We start from the raw sequence: 17803 nt of genomic DNA, 5'->3' as shown, positions 1-17803 counted from the left end.
ACACTATGATCAGTGAATATATTACCGGTAATAATGCTACGGAAATTATGAAAAAGACTTTGCTTCTACTGATAAAGAGTTAAATTTCAAAGAACAATATCTGAAAAAAGGGAAATAAATCTTTCTATTATCTTCTGTTAATGGGTGAGGGCAAGGTGAGGGGTAGTGATAGACAGGTGGACAGACAGGGGGACAGACAGGGGGACAGACAGGTGGACAGACAGGGGGACAGACAGGTGGACAGACAGGGGGACAGACAGGGGGACAGACGGGTGGACAGACGGGGGACAGACAGGTGGACAGACAGGTGGACAGACAGGGGGACAGACAGGTGGACAGACAGAAGGGTGAAGCACAGGGGGACAGAGAAAGATAACGTGAAAGCATGACAAACACATAATTAACTACCAGTAAAGCAATGACATCCCAACAAGGATTTAAATTTTACGTTTAAGTTCCACAATAAAGTGATCTACAACCATAAGTGATTACAACACACACACTAGAGTTACACATGGTGACAGAACCTGTTGTGTGTGACATCACCAGCATGAGTGGTGTGTTGTGTGGCTGGAGTGGTGGGAAACACAGGACAGATACAACCACGGAGCTGGCAGCAATACAGATACTGTGATGGGTGACCACTGTAACAAATCTACATTCCCGTGGCAGTCTGGTGACAAAATGCAACAACGTTGCCTGGAATATTCATCACAGGAAATTATGTTTAATAACAATAATTTGATAGGAAAACAATCTATTCACATGTCACAAATCACAGGTTCCAATCTGTACTGAAAAGCTCAGAGATTACAGTGAAATGCCAAACAATCATGATTCTGGCATAACCACACAGTGTTTCCAAGCTCCCGCAGGAAACTAAAGGATTGCAACTACCAGCATCGCAGGAATCACAAATAGCCACATGTGGAAACCCAGGGGTAAAGGAATAAGATCCAAACAGTAACCTCCATACAGTAGCATGTACCTACCCGTTTGCCACCCCGAGGTCCGCGGCGGGGCACTTGTTGTTCAATGAGGTCAGCGGCAGATGCAGGGGGAGAAGAGGCCCTCATGTTTTTACACACTTCATACGTGTCTTCTGGTAGTGGGGGCAGTCCATTCTCCTGTCGTACTTGGTTCTTGATATCCTGCAATTCCTTTAATCCTCCCAGTGAGACCTAGTGATGAAATGAAGCAAACATTTAGAGATGATTACAAGAGAATGCATACTGACGTTAATCTGAATTACATGTGTCGTCCTCCTTACCAGCACAACTTTCCATAAGAGGAGCAGAACCTTCTTCATGGGAAAGTGGGGGGCACTCCCACTGCAGAACTTTGTCACCATGGCAAACAGAGTAATCGGAAGACTGTCATCACCAATTAGAGGCTGGTCTGAAATCAATTAAAATAGTTCACACTTCGATGACAATATTGCACCTAGCTGATAAAGGCTAAACAGCTCTACCTACATCACAACACAATGAAAAGACTCCCTAGTGCTCTGTACACAAGGGGCCTGTCTGTAGACACAGTAAACTATGGTTATAACGAACACACTTATAACAAACTGATGGATATAACAAACTGTTCTTTTGGCCCCGTCCATTTGCTGTATATTTTATCATATAAATAACCACGCTTATAACCAAATAACTGTTGTGCAGTGGAATTTATTTATAACTATTAACCAAAGTGACAGATGTACGTCCTATCGCGAGGACATCTCAAACCAAAGTGACTAACATGCGTCCCATCGAACCCAACTATCAAACCAAAGTTACAAATGTACGTCCTATTGCGACGACATCTCAAGCCAAAAGTCACGTTAACTCAAGCAATTCCGATCTCCTCGCTCCGCACGTGCTCGGACAGCCCGTGCCATGCAATACTTTTTCCGCGAAGGAAGATGCGTTTCCGCTATCTGTTCCCTCTTTGGCATGTCTTCAAACCATACCCCCTTCCATGATTGACTTCTGTCAATCATAGATTGAAAACTATTATCCTGAAAGCTAATCAAGACCATTTGTTTCACTCGAAGAAGCCCATTCCAGTGTACATACTTTGTTTGCTGGTCTTTTCACTACTGACTGTCTTGTCTTAATATCAACGACACAAACATGGCCATGTTTTCCTGGATAGACCTTCAATATTCTGCCAAGTTGCCAATTTCCACGAGGTGTGTCAGGAGATATTACTAAGACAACATCTCCACCTTGTAAATCCCTCTGAGGAGTGTGCAATTTTCTCCTAGTGTTGAGGCTTGGTAGCCATTCTCTCATCCACCGGTACCAAAAGTGACGAACCAATTCTTGAATTCTTCACCACCGTTTGCATGGATTGAATTCTGTTGTGTCAACTGTGTCAGGTGCGAACACGCCACCTATCTGGCCATGTAAGAAGTGATTTGGCGTGAGAGGTGTACTGTCTTGTGGATGAGGTACATTGGTACAGATTGGTACATCAACGGACGAGAGTTGATAAGAGCCTCTGCTCCAGTGAAAGCTGTCATCAACTCTTCATCTGTGACATCACCGGCACTAAGGATTGAAAAAATTGCACGCTTAGCAGCTTTTATCATGGATTCAAACACCCCTCCAAAATGTGATGCATGAGGAGGATTGAAACGCCATTTGATCCCTTTGTTTGCAAGTGAACGTCTCACTGCATCCTCATCAAGGAGTAGGAACAGCTCCTTCAATTCCTTGACCGAACCAACAAAGTTGGTACCATTATCAGATACTACCAACTCAGGAAGACCTCTTCTGTTAATCATCCGATAAAAGGCATTTAGAAAAAGAGTCTGTATCCAATCCATAGGCCATTTCCAAATGAACGGCTCTGGTCGACAAGCATGTAAACAGACAGAGGTAACGCTTCTGTCGATGTTTACCTCGACCCTGAACGGTCATGAATGGTCCAGCATAATCTACCCCAGTTTGTGTAAAGGATCGAACTGAAACTCCCATTCTCATTTTCGGCAAAGGAGCCATAACTGGTTGAACTGGCCTTGCTTTATTCAATAGGCACCGTGAACATTTCCTTTCCCATGACCTAATCGCTTCTCTACCAGAGATAATCCAGTACCTTGTTGAAAGTGAAGCTAATGTTTGGTTTGTTCAGCAACATGCTTACCTTCGTCATGATAATGCTTGACAATAAGCATCGTCACCCAGCTGTATTTGGGCAGAATGATTGGGAACTTTGTATCTAGAGGTAAGTATTCAGCATACTCCAAACGTCCCTTCAACCTCATGATCCCATTGTCATCCAGCTGAGGATGAAGGTTCAGGATTTTCGACCCTGATGGTAATGGCTTTCTGGACACTTATGATGAATATTCTTTTGGATAAGATTCCCTCTGCACATCCATGATGATTCTGTTTTCAGCATCACATCTCATCTGGTGATAATTTTCCTTCACCTTTATCATCTTTTGATGCTATACAATTGTGAAGGAACCTGTAAACCCATGCATTCACTCGTGTGAGTCTTCTCCAAGAGGAGAATCTGGAGGGTTCTAGTCGCCATGACTCACTGGGCACCGAAAGAAAACTTGCAGATCGAATTCTGTTTCTGTTCACCTCAATTTGCTCATCTACCTTGATAGATTTCAGCTTAGTTTCTGGCCATTCAGTTTCATCTCTTATTAAATAAGAGGGACCTGACCACCACAATGAACTAGCTACCAACTGTTGAACTGTTGCTCCTCGACTAATCATGTCAGCAGAATTTGCTTCTGTAGGAGTATGTCTCCACTGTGAAGGACTTGTGACATCCTGGATTTCATCTACCCTGTTGGCCACGAAAGGTTTGAAAATTCTGCTGTTTTTTCTAATCCAGCATAACACGTTCATGTTGTCTGACCAGAATATCACCTGTTTCAAGTCGACATCAAGTGCTTCCGTGATATTCAGTGCCAATCGTAGCCCTAGAATCGCTGCCATTAACTCTAATCTGGGTATACTGACAGCTTTCAGTGGTGCAACTCTGCTTTTTGAAGCTACTATTCTGCTCAATTTGTCACCATTTGGATAAGCAGTTACTGCATACACAACCGCTCCATATGCAATCTGTGAGGCATCAACATAGGTATGCAAAGTCTGAGAACTGATGTTTTTATCACTGCAAAGACACCGGGGAACCTGTACTGTCTCTAGATCATTTAGATCTCCTAGCCATTGTTCTATTCTGTTTCTCAACGCCTCATCTACTTCATCATCCCAGTTGAGTCCCGCCATCTTCATCTCTTGTAGGATTACTTTAGCAGTGACAATGAATGGTGCAATGAAACCCAACGGATCAAAAACCTTGGCAACATATCTGAGGAAACCTCTTTTGGAGATTTTGTCATGTGTTATAGGGAAGTTTACCCTAAAAGTAAACCAATCATTTGCGGCTATCCATAACCTCATTTACTCGATCTCCCTCAGGTATGCCATCTAATACCTCAAGGTGATTAGACATGCACTTACTGGCATGCATACCCACCTTAGACCATAGGCTTTTCAACTGTTCATAGAGATCTAGACCCTTTTTCTCATCTTCAACAGAATTCATACTATCATCCATATATGTTGATTTGATGACAGTTTCTGCAGCCAGTGGAAATTCTTTGATATGAACTCGTACATTTTCCTGTGCAACGAACTGGGCCAAGAATGGAGAGGATGTAACTCCAAATACAACCCTACTGAATTCATACACATCAGGACTTCTAGTCATATCCATTGACCTCCACAAGAATCTATGGGAAAGTGAGGAAGATACCATCTTGTTTCACTAAATGATTCATCTTGTGGAACTTTGCGAATGTATCCTTTCGACAAGTACTCAGAGATAATATCATCATAAGCCTTGGCTATTTCTGGATGTTTAGTCAACTTCTTCTCCGTACTGTTAAGACGTTTAACAGCCATGGGATAGTTGTCAGTCAGTGAATGAGCATTTTCATTCCAAGGAATACCTATTTCATATTGACCATCCTTATGGGTGAGTGTTTCATGGGCATACTTTAAAACCTTTTCATCATCAGGCTTCATTTATGATATTGGGTTTCCTTGATCTATTTCCCAAAACTTGTGCAGGAACTCAGTCAGCTCTACATCGTTGCTGTCAGTGTAAGTTACTTTGTTCAAACTTACCTTGATCAGATAAGCCACCTATGCATGTCCATCCAAGTGGGGTAAGTCTGGCAACTGGATCACCAGGATGCCCAGTCACCTCTCTAAACGACTGGTGCAAATCCAAATGATCGACACCGATAAGCAATTCAACCCTGCAAGGTTTTGATACTTTTGGGATTGGTATACTTTGTAAATGTGTCCATTTGTATCTGTGCTTTAGCCAGTCAATCGCTTGCAAATTGCCAGTCACAGCATTAGTTGTCATTGCAGACATCTGAATACTAAGATCACCACTGACACTTTCAAGCTTAAATTCTACTGGTTTTGTCTAAAACGATTCTGTGTGACCATTTAAAACATTTACAAAGATCTTCTCTGGCTCACCCTGTAAACCCAACTCAGCTGCAATGTCGGCATTAACGTAAGACTTTGTGCTCGCATCATCCAACAAAGCGTTTACTGTAATGGTCCTAGTCCCATTTTTCAATACCACTGGAACAGTGCGAAGAGCCATCAAAGTGTTTGACGTCAGAGGCATTGTTGCATGAGATGTTTCAGTTTGATCACGTTTTTGAGATTTTGACTTTTCTGCATCGTGACCCAAATTTACCACTGACTCATCAACTTATGGTTTAGCTTTATCTCTGTTTTGGTAGGTACGGGAAGTCTTGTCAATGAACTCATTCTTTCCAGAGTTTCCGTTATGCAATAGTCTGTTGTGGTTCCTTGAACAACCTGATATACCACACAGCCTATTTTGATGACAGCTGTTACCAAGATGATTGCCCTTAAGACAACAAAAACAAAGCTTCAATCTTTTGGCTTCGTTCCATCTATCAGAAACAAGCATACCTATGAAAAGTTTGCAGTTCCAAATGTCATGCTCTTCAGCACATACACCACGGATACTAACATCACTAACAAATGTTCTAGACATTTTCTGTTTTGCCTATGATCTCTTACCTGGTGTAGTCAATCCATGTACTGATTCCTTTGCAACAATCTGAAATTCTGATTCTAACATTATCCATTCTCTGAGAGTCTCTACTGACTCCTGTCTGTCCCTTTCATACACCAACCTTTGATATTGAGCGACAATAAGTACAGTCATCTTTTTCAACAAAGTGGCATAAAGCAGGCCATTACCCAACTCCTCTAGCCTGTCAGATTCTCTGATGTTTGCGACTGCAACATCCAAAATATCCGCGAATTTCTCTAGATCCTGAACATGGCCTTCACGAATTGGTTTGAAATTACTTATTTCCTCAATTTGGATTGCAATCTGCCACCTCTTCCCACCAAACTTTCTTTCAAGACGTTCTAGTGTGACATCATAAGTTACTGAGCTGTGGCCTAAAGACTGAATTGATTTCAAACTTTGCCCGAGAGATACCGGCATTGGCGTAATTGCAACAACTTGTACTCAGGTGTGGCTGGGGACTGATCAATGCAAGTCATAAAAACCGCCTTCCAACTTTGATATGTTTTTATATCACCTGAGATAACAGGTATCGACACACGTTTCAACTGTATCCACATGTCGTTCACTATGGCCTTATTATCAGACTTACCTTGGCATTTTGTCCTACCAGCATGCAATGCTAGCTCATCCTTCTGACCATGATTGTCTCCTTCAGAGACCAAATGTTCATGGTCGGTTACTTCAGATTGCTGCGGAGATACAACACTTTATTGTTTAATCTGGGATCTTTTTGGTATGCTATATAGCCTGCCTAACCTCCTACTGGACACAGAGCTATTTCCTGATCTGTTAGACCCTCATCTGCTTTGCAGATATTCCTTTACAGATTCCAGAGCTAAGTTATTTTCTTCCTCCAAACTATCTATTTCTTGATCCAACTTTTTAACATTACCATGTTCTTCCATTTTAACAAAAACCCTTGAAAGCTCTATCATAACATCCATTGCTTTCACAAAATGATCATTCATTTGATCGACACCATCCCTTACCTCTTTCCGTGATGGTTGATCCTGACTTTCTATCAAAGTAGTAAGCTTATTCCTAGCTTTTGTAAAAACTAAATTTGGCTGCTGCCTTTTGTTGTTTTAACACACGAACTCGTTCCGCCGTCTCCGAGAGAGATCCAGTTTCTGACATAGCTGCTCTACACTGGCTATCTGTTCCAGTTTCAGACATAGTTGGTCTAAGCTGTCTATCTAATATCTAAATACAATTCTAATAAAGCTTTTAGTTCAAATGGAAATGTAACAGAAAACCATGCTCTGCTACCATTGTTGTGCAGGGGAATTTAACTATTAACCAAAGTGACAGATGTACGTCCTATCGCGAGGACATCTCAAACCAAAGTGACTAACATGCGTCCCATCGAACCCAACTATCAAACCAAAGTTACAAATGTACGTCCTATTGCGACGACATCTCAAGCCAAAAGTCACGTTAACTCAAGCAATTCCGATCTCCTCGCTCCGCACGTGCTCGGACAGCCCGTGCCATGCAATACTTTTTCCCGCGAAGGAAGATGCGTTTCCGCTATCTGTTCCCTCTTTGGCATGTCTTCAAACCAATAACAGTTATAGCAAACACACTCTGTGGTCCCCTGTGTGCTCTGTCAACAATAATGTTTAAGTTTATAACAAACTGTTAATCTCTGAGCTTCTCACATGTCACCAATGTACCTTTCATATGCGGCCACACACCGTGTTTCAATGCGGCAATAAACAATTGAAGGCAAGTGATTTACTGGATTAAGTACTGACACCTTGTAGACTATTGTCCTTAAATTACACACTCAATTAACAATAGTAACACAGTGATTAAGCCAGAGCCTTTGAAATGGATATATTCTGTGTACAAGATGCGACGACAAGAGTGAGGAAATTCAGTATTGATAAACTTATGATGGCAGTCACACCTCGCAAGCGGTTGACCCCAAGCTTCCGACCTACCTGACCGAATGCAAGCCTTATGTTTAACGAGGATGAGGCTAGTTTGTTTTATAGACTTGTACCTCAGAGAACTCTACACTTGAAAGGTGAAAAATGTCATGTGATAGACACTTAAAACACCCGCCCTCCTGACTCTGATGATGAATTTGAGACTGAACCACCCAGCGAATTTCAACTTCTCACATCATCTCAAACGGCTACACAACTAGAAGCCATTAATCTGTTCTTTCCAAGGCGCCCTGGTATATCACCAAAACTGTTAACATTGTTGACATTGTGACAATACCAAAGAATGTTCAAAACAAAATCAGAGATTTCCTGAATGAAGGCAAGTGACTCTTGTGTCTGTATGTCAATGAAACATGTATTTACTTATATACTGAACAACAAAAGTTCCTGTGACATTGGATAATATTTAATGCAAAGTTATGTTTTTTACCAAATCTGAAACTATTTCGGTTTGCGACAGATAAAAGACTCCTGTAAGTGTTCAAATGATTAAATTTGCCATACTGACTTCAGAAAATGTGTGATTTCATAAGAAACATGAACATGCCAAAATGTCAATTTACAAATCAATAGCGTGTGTCCACCTCTGGTTGCAATGCAAGCAACACATCTTCGTCTCATGGAATGGACCTATCAAACGTTTCCTCTCTCTTGCTATAATCCCACCCCATACCATAACGCTGCCGCCCCCGAACAGATCTTCTTCCATGACACAATGATTGACGTAACGTTCACCTCGACATCGGTACACTCGAATCCGTCCTGTGGTTGAGGTGAAAACAAGACTTGTCAGAGACTAGAACTTGTCCCCTCTGCATGGCCGTCCAGCGTAGACGCTGTCTGCACCACTGTAGACGTGCTTGACGGTGGTTTCCTGTCAAAATGGAAAGTCTGGCGGGTCTTCTGGCGACAATCCCTGCACATCTGAAGTGACGATGTACGGTTTGTGAAGATATTCGTCGAAGGCCAGGGATGCTTCTTGCAGTCACTGTTGCTGGCTGGAATCAATTTCGTAGGTGTGTTGTTCGAATCTAGTTGTCTTGTCAATTATTGGTTACGCGTGGCCTGCCACTCCCGAGGATGGTCTCTGACTGCATTCGTTGGTTGCCAACGTTGCCATAAACACCAAATGGTGTTTCTGTGGACGTTAAATTGTCTTGCAACATCATGTTGACTCGATCTTTCTCCAAGCATACCAATGGTTCACAGACGCTCATTTTCGGACAGGCGTGGCATTTCGTAATATTGAATAATCGCGTAATTTTGTGGTTGTTGTCAGCACAATTTTAAACAATGCATATGGAATCCCGTTAACGCACATTTTTAAACCCATTCTTGGGTAGTGAAATGCATAAGGGCTTGCATAAAAGTAAACTTTTGCATGGAATGCATGCTTTTCTGTAGCAGTTGAGTGTTTGTGACTTGATTCCATACATGTACAACAATATTGAAAACCAAACTTTACTCGTTTGAAAAATACACTAATATATTGGCGTTACAGGAATTTTTGTTGTAAAAAATATGGTTATAATGAACTAAAAGTAATGGGTCCCTTTGTGTTCGTTATAACCATAGTTTACTGTACATTATTGTGCAACTACTGACCTCAGTGAGAAATGCCTCTCTGATCGCCCTAGTCCTCTGTCAGTAATGGGCCTGTCTGTAGCTATGGCATTGTGCAACTACTGATGTCGGTGAGAAATGCATCTCTGATCTCCCTAGTCCTCTGTCAGTAAGGGGCCTGTCTGTAGCTATGGCATTGTGCACCTACTGATGTAGGTGAGAAATGCATCTCTGATCTCCCTAGTCCTCTGTCAGTAAGGGGCCTGTCTGTAGCTATGGCATTGTGCACCTACTGATGTAGGTGAGAAATGCCTCTCTGATCGCGCTAGTCCTCTGTCAGTAAGGGGCCTGTCTGTAGCTATGGCATTTTGCACCAACTGATGTCTGTGAGAAATGCCTCTCTGATCGCCTTAGTCCTCTGTCAGTAAGGGGCCTGTCTGTAGCTATGGCATTTTGCACCAACTGATGTAGGTGAGAAATGCATCTCTGATCTCCCTAGTCCTCTGTCAGTAAGGGGCCTGTCTGTAGCTATGGCATTGTGCACCTACTGATGTAGGTGAGAAATGCCTCTCTGATCGCCCTAGTCCTCTGTCAGTAAGGGGCCTGTCTGTAGCTATGGCATTTTGCACCAACTGATGTCTGTGAGAAATGCCTCTCTGATCGCCTTAGTCCTCTGTCAGTAAGGGGCCTGTCTGTAGCTATGGCATTTTGCACCAACTGATGTCTGTGAGAAATGCCTCTCTGATCGCCCTAGTCCTCTGTCAGTAAGGGGCCTGTCTGTAGCTATGGCATTTTGCACCAACTGATGTCTGTGAGAAATGCCTCTCTGATCGCCCTAGTCCTCTGTCAGTAACAGACCTGTCTGTAGCTATGGCATTTTGCACCAACTGATGTCTGTGAGAAATGCCTCTCTGATCGCCCTAGTCCTCTGTCAGTAAGGGGCCTGTCTGTAGCTATGGCATTTTGCACCAACTGATGTCTGTGAGAAATGCCTCTCTGATCGCCCTAGTCCTCTGTCAGTAACAGACCTGTCTGTAGCTATGGCATTTTGCACCAACTGATGTCTGTGAGAAATGCCTCTCTGATCGCCCTAGTCCTCTGTCAGTAAGGGGCCTGTCTGTAGCTATGGCATTTTGCACCAACTGATGTCTGTGAGAAATGCCTCTCTGATCGCCCTAGTCCTCTGTCAGTAACAGACCTGTCTGTAGCTGTGGTATTGTACACCTACTGATGTCAGTGAGAAATGCCTCTCTGATCGCCCTAGTCCTCTGTCAGTAACAGACCTGTCTGTAGCTGTGATATTGTACACCTACTGATGTCAGTGAGAAATGCCTCTCTGATCGCCCTAGTCCTCTGTCAGTAACAGACCTGTCTGTAGCTATGGCATTTTGCACCAACTGATGTCTGTGAGAAATGCCTCTCTGATCGCCCTAGTCCTCTGTCAGTAAGGGGCCTGTCTGTAGCTATGGCATTTTGCACCAACTGATGTCTGTGAGAAATGCCTCTCTGATCTCCCTAGTCCTCTGTCAGTAACAGACCTGTCTGTAGCTGTGGTATTGTACACCTACTGATGTCAGTGAGAAATGCCTCTCTGATCGCCCTAGTCCTCTGTCAGTAACAGACCTGTCTGTAGCTGTGATAATGTACACCTACTGATGTCAGTGAGAAATGCCTCTCTGATCTCCCTAGTCCTCTGTCAGTAACAGACCTGTCTGTAGCTGTGGTATTGTACACCTACTGATGTCAGTGAGAAATGCCTCTCTGATCGCCCTAGTCCTCTGTCAGTAACAGACCTGTCTGTAGCTGTGATATTGTACACCTACTGATGTCAGTGAGAAATGCCTCTCTGATCGCCCTAGTCCTCTGTCAGTAACAGACCTGTCTGTAGCTGTGGTATTGTACACCTACTGATGTCAGTGAGAAATGCCTCTCTGATCGCCCTAGTCCTCTGTCAGTAACAGACCTGTCTGTAGCTGTGATAATGTACACCTACTGATGTCAGTGAGAAATGCCTCTCTGATCTCCCTAGTCCTCTGTCAGTAACAGACCTGTCTGTAGCTGTGGTATTGTACACCTACTGATGTCAGTGAGAAATGCCTCTCTGATCGCCCTAGTCCTCTGTCAGTAACAGACCTGTCTGTAGCTGTGATATTGTACACCTACTGATGTCAGTGAGAAATGCCTCTCTGATCGCCCTAGTCCTCTGTCAGTAACAGACCTGTCTGTAGCTGTGATATTGTACACCTACTGATGTCAGTGAGAAATGCCTCTCTGATCGCCCTAGTCCTCTGTCAGTAACAGACCTGTCTGTAGCTGTGATATTGTACACCTACTGATGTCAGTGAGAAATGCCTCTCTGATCGCCCTAGTCCTCTGTCAGTAACAGACCTGTCTGTAGCTGTGATATTGTACACCTACTGATGTCAGTGAGAAATGCCTCTCTGATCGCCCTAGTCCTCTGTCAGTAACAGACCTGTCTGTAGCTGTGATATTGTACACCTACTGATGTCAGTGAGAAATGCCTCTCTGATCGCCCTAGTCCTCTGTCAGTAACAGACCTGTCTGTAGCTGTGATATTGTACACCTACTGATGTCAGTGAGAAATGCCTCTCTGATCGCCCTAGTCCTCTGTCAGTAACAGACCTGTCTGTAGCTGTGATATTGTACACCTACTGATGTCAGTGAGAAATGCCTCTCTGATCGCCCTAGTCCTCTGTCAGTAACAGACCTGTCTGTAGCTGTGATATTGTACACCTACTGATGTCAGTGAGAAATGCCTCTCTGATCGCCCTAGTCCTCTGTCAGTAACAGACCTGTCTGTAGCTGTGGTATTGTACACCTACTGATGTCAGTGAGAAATGCCTCTCTGATCTCCCTCTCCTCCTCCACCTCATCTTCTGTCGGCGTTCTCATCGTCTCCACCACAGTGTACAACACATTCAGGATACATCTAAAAGGCAACCAAAATAAGATTCATCTTAAGCACCTAGCAGAGGACATTTACTAGGTGCAACCATGTTCACATTTAATGTTAATCAGGACATGTTTTGATAATATGAAGACAGGGTTGATGTTTTGCTTTCACATCAGTCCAGTTACTAGTGCCCTTATCAAGCAAGTGCATTGAAAGAATAGGAAGTTGACATCTATAAGTCTTCATTGTTCAAGTTCACTGCTAAATGCCACGTAAAGATGTTAAGTGACATGTTTTGAGCAAACATGACAGACACTCAGATATGTTTAGAAAAATTCTATACACCATTTATACTAATAGGTTTCAATCACGTATGTTACTGTTTCAGGACTTGTCCTAGGAGTCATGGCGAATGATGAGCGAGAGTTTTACCTGAGTTCCTTGCTATCAGCAACAGATACTGCTGGCTTCCTCATTGCAGAAGATGCTGCTGAGCTGTTGCTGAAAGTCAGATTAGATGGTAATTCAAACATGTTTCTCAAAACTTTACATCAACAACATTTGACCACATGAAGGAGGAGATCTGCCATCATTTTGGAGTTTTACAAAATGTTAGTATGGCCTAGAAACATAATTTGGTGGATGATGATAGCGGTTCATTTTTGGTTTCATTGCAAACTGATTTGATTTAAGTGTTGGGAAACTTGCAAAATATCAAGGCCTCACAATCTTTTTTCATGACTTCAAGATTTCCTGACATGACAACAAATCATTTTCTTAAATTCTACTACTCTCCAAAACACCATCACAGTAAACCTAACTCACTCTATTTCCATGGACAGCAGCTCAACAAAGGACACAAACAAGCCCTGGTCATATAACATGTACACATTCTTCCTGGCCCAGACCTCTTGGTGCTCCTCCGATTCACACTCCCCGAACACACCTACAACACATCAACAAACTACAATGGCCTACACTATTTCACAAGTAGGCATATTGCAGGGCATGAGGATTCACACTAAATACAGTATACAGCTCAACTGTTTGTTTACTGTTAATTTTAAAATTGTAGAATTTTCCTATTCGGAATATTCTATAGTAATACGGTACCACTTGTTATACCGAGGCTGTTGTTTCCCACAACTGCTTATATAGCGAAATCTACCACAGAGATCTCAATTACCTCATGCAGCACGTGCCTAGCCACCTATGCTGTCATGTAACACCCTTCACTCTTGTCTCTAGCGAGAGCAAGGGCTCGGGGGACGGTCGGGCGGGCATCAGCCAAAGATGTAACGTATTACTATAGAATATTCCGAATAGGAAAATTCTACAAATTACATTAAGTAATACGTTATATGTTATACCGAGGTTGATTACCACAGTAGGCGGTGGTGAGCACCTACAACCCGAACCTGACTGCTCGTGTTCCTTCCGACCAGCTGAAGTAAACAACAAGGTGGAAGCACTCGATGCGCATGCTCCCAGCTTGGCGATACCCTATAGGAATACCAAAGCACTGTCAAGCGCATACCGTAAGGCTCAATTGTCTTTGCCAAACGATTGGTGACTCCAAACGACCTCACTGGATAGGTATTTCATCGCTGCAGCGGAGAACACAGTATCCATGTGAGCTAAATCTTAGATCAGGTTAAACAGTCGGAAAGAGGGAAATTAATTTCATTCGGACCGTATATCCCAGAGCAAGCCTACTTCAAGTATGCATTAGGCGCGTGACCTAATTCCAGTATTTGTAAGCATGCATCACAGAGTTGGAATACACGACAGACAATTAAATACATAATTGTCAAAATACAAATGAGGACCACACACACAAAAAGCCGCCCTCACCTGTGGTGTGCGTGCGCTGGTTTGGTGGACCCCCAACTCCTGTACCCACGGCAGTGGGAACATTGGAGTCAACCCAGATTGACCACGGTGCAAGGTCTGACGCCTGAGGAGTTCGGCATTGCGCTGGGCACACCCCTTAGATGACCGCTTGCGCCGCGATCAGCAGCCCAAGACTCTGCACGCCCTCCACGTCTTCATGAGAAACCTTTCTGAGGTAATGATTGGCAAATGCTGAGTCAGAACGCCAGTAACAACCTCGCAATATTCTGTGAACAAAGATATTGGAGTGTAGGGCAAATGTTGCCGCTAGCGCCCTGATCTCGTGTGGGTTTGACCCCGCAACCAGTAACCCCTGAGACCGATACGCCAGATTGATGACAGAACGAAGCGAGTGATGTCAGCAGTCCGATTAGGGTTACACGATATGAACAGATGGTCACGCCCTTGTCTGCATTCATTCGAGGCCTTAAGATAATACTTAAGGGCCCTAACCGGACACAGTGATCTGTCCTCAGTATGAGCATCGTGATCGATGGCCCTCGGGTCCGGGAATGGTGATTCAAACAATGGGAGTTGATTGTTGAACCTGGTTGCAAACAGGTCGACCATCGGACGACCCAGACGTTCGCACAGCCACTGAAACACTACTGGATTGAGCATCCACTCCCTGGCAGAGCGTCTGCCAGTACGTTCCGCACACCGGGAATGTGACGGGTGTGTACCTGGCACGAGATACTGTCTACCAGAGCGTAAAACTCGAACGTGAGATCGAGTAGCAAGTGACTGTGGGTTCCCCCCAGTTTGTTCACATAAGACGCTACTGTCATGTTGTCGGTCGCCAGCATGAGCCGGGCATCAATGAGACAATGCTTCCAGTGATTGACTGCCTTGAACTCGACGCAATTGATGTGAAGACCTAGTTCGTCTACGCACCACAGCGCCGAGCTCATATCCCCCTCTAGATGGGCGCCCCAACCCACTAGATAGGCGTCTGTATACAGGTACAACGTGGCCTATGAGGGCCACATAGAGACTCCTGATAAGACATTGCATGGGACCGTCCACCACTCCAGATGCGGCCGGAGCCGATCTGAGAGGGCGACGGACACACTGTTCTCCTCCTGTGCTAACAACTGGATTAGAAAACGTTGCAGCGGGCGGAGTTGGAGACGACCCCATTCGGTCCAGTGCGTCATCCGATGCGCCACTAGCGAGTCATCCAGGTATGCAAAGTACCTGACGCCCCTCTTGTGGAGGAACCCCACAATGGAGGTGGTTAACAGGGTGAACAGCCAGGCAGCAGACAATAGGCCGAATGTGAATGCTACCCACTCGTAATGCCTGCCTGATTCTGATTGTGAAACATTCTGAGTTCGGCACTGTCCTTCTTGGGAACGAGAAATATCCTGGAGTTTTTCTAAAACACCGGTGTTATTTCTGGTAGGGCTAACTCCCGTACCGCCCTTTTCTCCACCAACCTGCCCATGGCATCGGCCAGGATAGGAAGATCGGTTTCCGAATAGAAACCTTCCAACAGGGCAACGATGAGCGGCTCATCCGCTTTGAGATCTAGCCGATACCGGATCGTGTTGACCACCCACGGGTCGTCGAACACTGGTTCCCAGTTCTCCCAGTAAGTCTGGAGTCTGGCTCCCACCGGGGAAGGAGAGGGGGGCCTGACAGGCTGCAGCAGGCACAACTGTCCAGGGCCGAGTGACACGGGTTCGCCTAAGGGCCAACTGAAGTTGACGCTGTCGGTATATGAACCCCTCCAGTGAGAGTCACCTGGAGGAGCCCTTGCATCCCTAGATGGCTTGGACGTCCCCCAGTTCCCCTTCCTGGCTGCTGATTGCCCTTACCAGAGCTGTCAGGGCGGGGCTTCTTCCCGGAAGAAGAAGGACTGGGCCCCTTAGACTTGCCGGCCGCAGCATCCTGGGAGGCACTCCGCTTAGGGGTACCACCTAGGCGTCGCAACAAGATCGAGTGTGTGCCGAGAGGCCTCGGCAGACGAAGAAACCTGTTGTTCTTTCAGAACCCCAGGGATCTTGTTGTTTAAAAGGGTCCGCCCAGACAAAGGCTGCGAAAGGAGAACTTCCTGGTTGGCAGTGTTCAACCCCGAGGCGGCAATATACGCTTGGTGCCTCAGAAAATGGAACGTGACGGAAAGAAAGGCCGAAGCCCCGACAACGTACTCAAGGGAAGCATTTAAACCGAGCAAGCAGTTGTAAATGCGCTGGTCTCTGTCCGTGGGAGAACCTTCGACCAGACTGGTCACTGCAGCCAAGTATGTGTCTCCGTGAAACATGGCAAGCATGGGGTGCCGAGCGAGGGTGTCCAGCTGCTGCAAGGTAGCTTGCGTTACCGTAGCAGCCGGTGGGGCACGGACACCCAACTGCTCAACATGGGCCTCCGCGGTAGGACCAGCCTCAGGAAAGGCAAGGTCATGGACCGGGAATGAACCTTTGTCTCGCAAAGGGACCCCGACCCGACGAGCCGGCCACCAGAGGGGTTGAAACAGACTTCACTAACAGCCTGTAGCGCTCGAACGCCTCAGGTCCCAGACCCTCGCACAGGGCGCACAGGGCGCACCGGGTGTCCCCACAAGGAACCCTGCACCGCGGGCAAAGATCGTGGGGACCCCGAGAAGAGAGGAATTTACGGCACGCCCCGAACATTTTCACAAGAAAATAAACGAGCATTGCGAATATAGAACATACACATATAGCATATAGAGAAATAGGTGATGTAAACCCCCAAGACGTACAAAACGGGAATGTAAGACGCAACGTAGATACGAGACACCCCTCAAGTATATAGAAAAAAGGGCGGGAAAAATATTTCCGAGCGTAGTTACAGCAAACTCCCATAAATGCACAGTTTATATGAGTCAATAAACAGTAATAAATATCACCAAAGGTTGGAGAAACAGGAACGCTCAGAGCAGTCAATATACGTCTTGCCGGAGCAAGAAAAGAGACAAGAGTGAAGGGTGTCACATGGCAGCCAGGTGGCTACACATGTGCTGCATGAGGTAATTGAGATCTCTGTGGTAGATTTCGCTATAAGAGCAGTTGTGGTAACGTATTACTTAATGTAATTAAATGAGCATTTCTGATTAAATGTTTTTATACTTACCTGATGCTACACAGTGTCTATAGCTGCAGTGTCTGGTAAGGTAAAACATGAGCATTTCCTATTAAATGCAATGTTTTTATACTTACCTGATGCTACAGTGTTAGAAATTGGCACTAGTCCTATAGTCCTTGCCAAACCCCCCAATAGTAAAGTATCCTAAGGACGAGTAGAAATTTGCCTTTTATAAGGGTTTTGCCCTATGTTATCATTATAAGGACTAGTGGACTAAAACTGTTAGTTTCTACCGCTGCGCTACACCTATAGGTACTGT

General features: G+C 44.8%; 1 protein-coding gene across 3 annotated transcripts in view; it reads right to left on the bottom strand.

The window, feature by feature from the left end:
* LOC139446666 (striatin-interacting protein 1 homolog) overlaps nucleotides 1-17803 on the bottom strand; it is a 46921-nt gene that overhangs the window by 20105 nt on the left and 9013 nt on the right. For all 3 annotated transcript variants that reach the window (XM_071227938.1, XM_071227940.1, XM_071227939.1), the window contains exons 4-8: nucleotides 13369-13489; nucleotides 12976-13044; nucleotides 12473-12579; nucleotides 1271-1398; nucleotides 993-1181 (exon numbers count right to left, since the gene is read on the bottom strand). In XM_071227938.1, coding sequence (XP_071084039.1) covers nucleotides 993-1181; nucleotides 1271-1398; nucleotides 12473-12579; nucleotides 12976-13044; nucleotides 13369-13489 — 614 coding nt within the window. The remainder of the gene's footprint in view (nucleotides 1-992; nucleotides 1182-1270; nucleotides 1399-12472; nucleotides 12580-12975; nucleotides 13045-13368; nucleotides 13490-17803) is intronic.

Source organism: Haliotis cracherodii, unplaced genomic scaffold (genome assembly GCF_022045235.1).
Source record: "Haliotis cracherodii isolate W230 unplaced genomic scaffold, xgHalCrac1.p SCAF_6, whole genome shotgun sequence".
Classification (NCBI taxonomy): Eukaryota; Metazoa; Mollusca; class Gastropoda; order Lepetellida; family Haliotidae; genus Haliotis; species Haliotis cracherodii.
The sequence above is the reverse complement of the archived record's forward strand: the minus strand, read 5'-3'. Positions and strand labels throughout refer to the sequence as shown.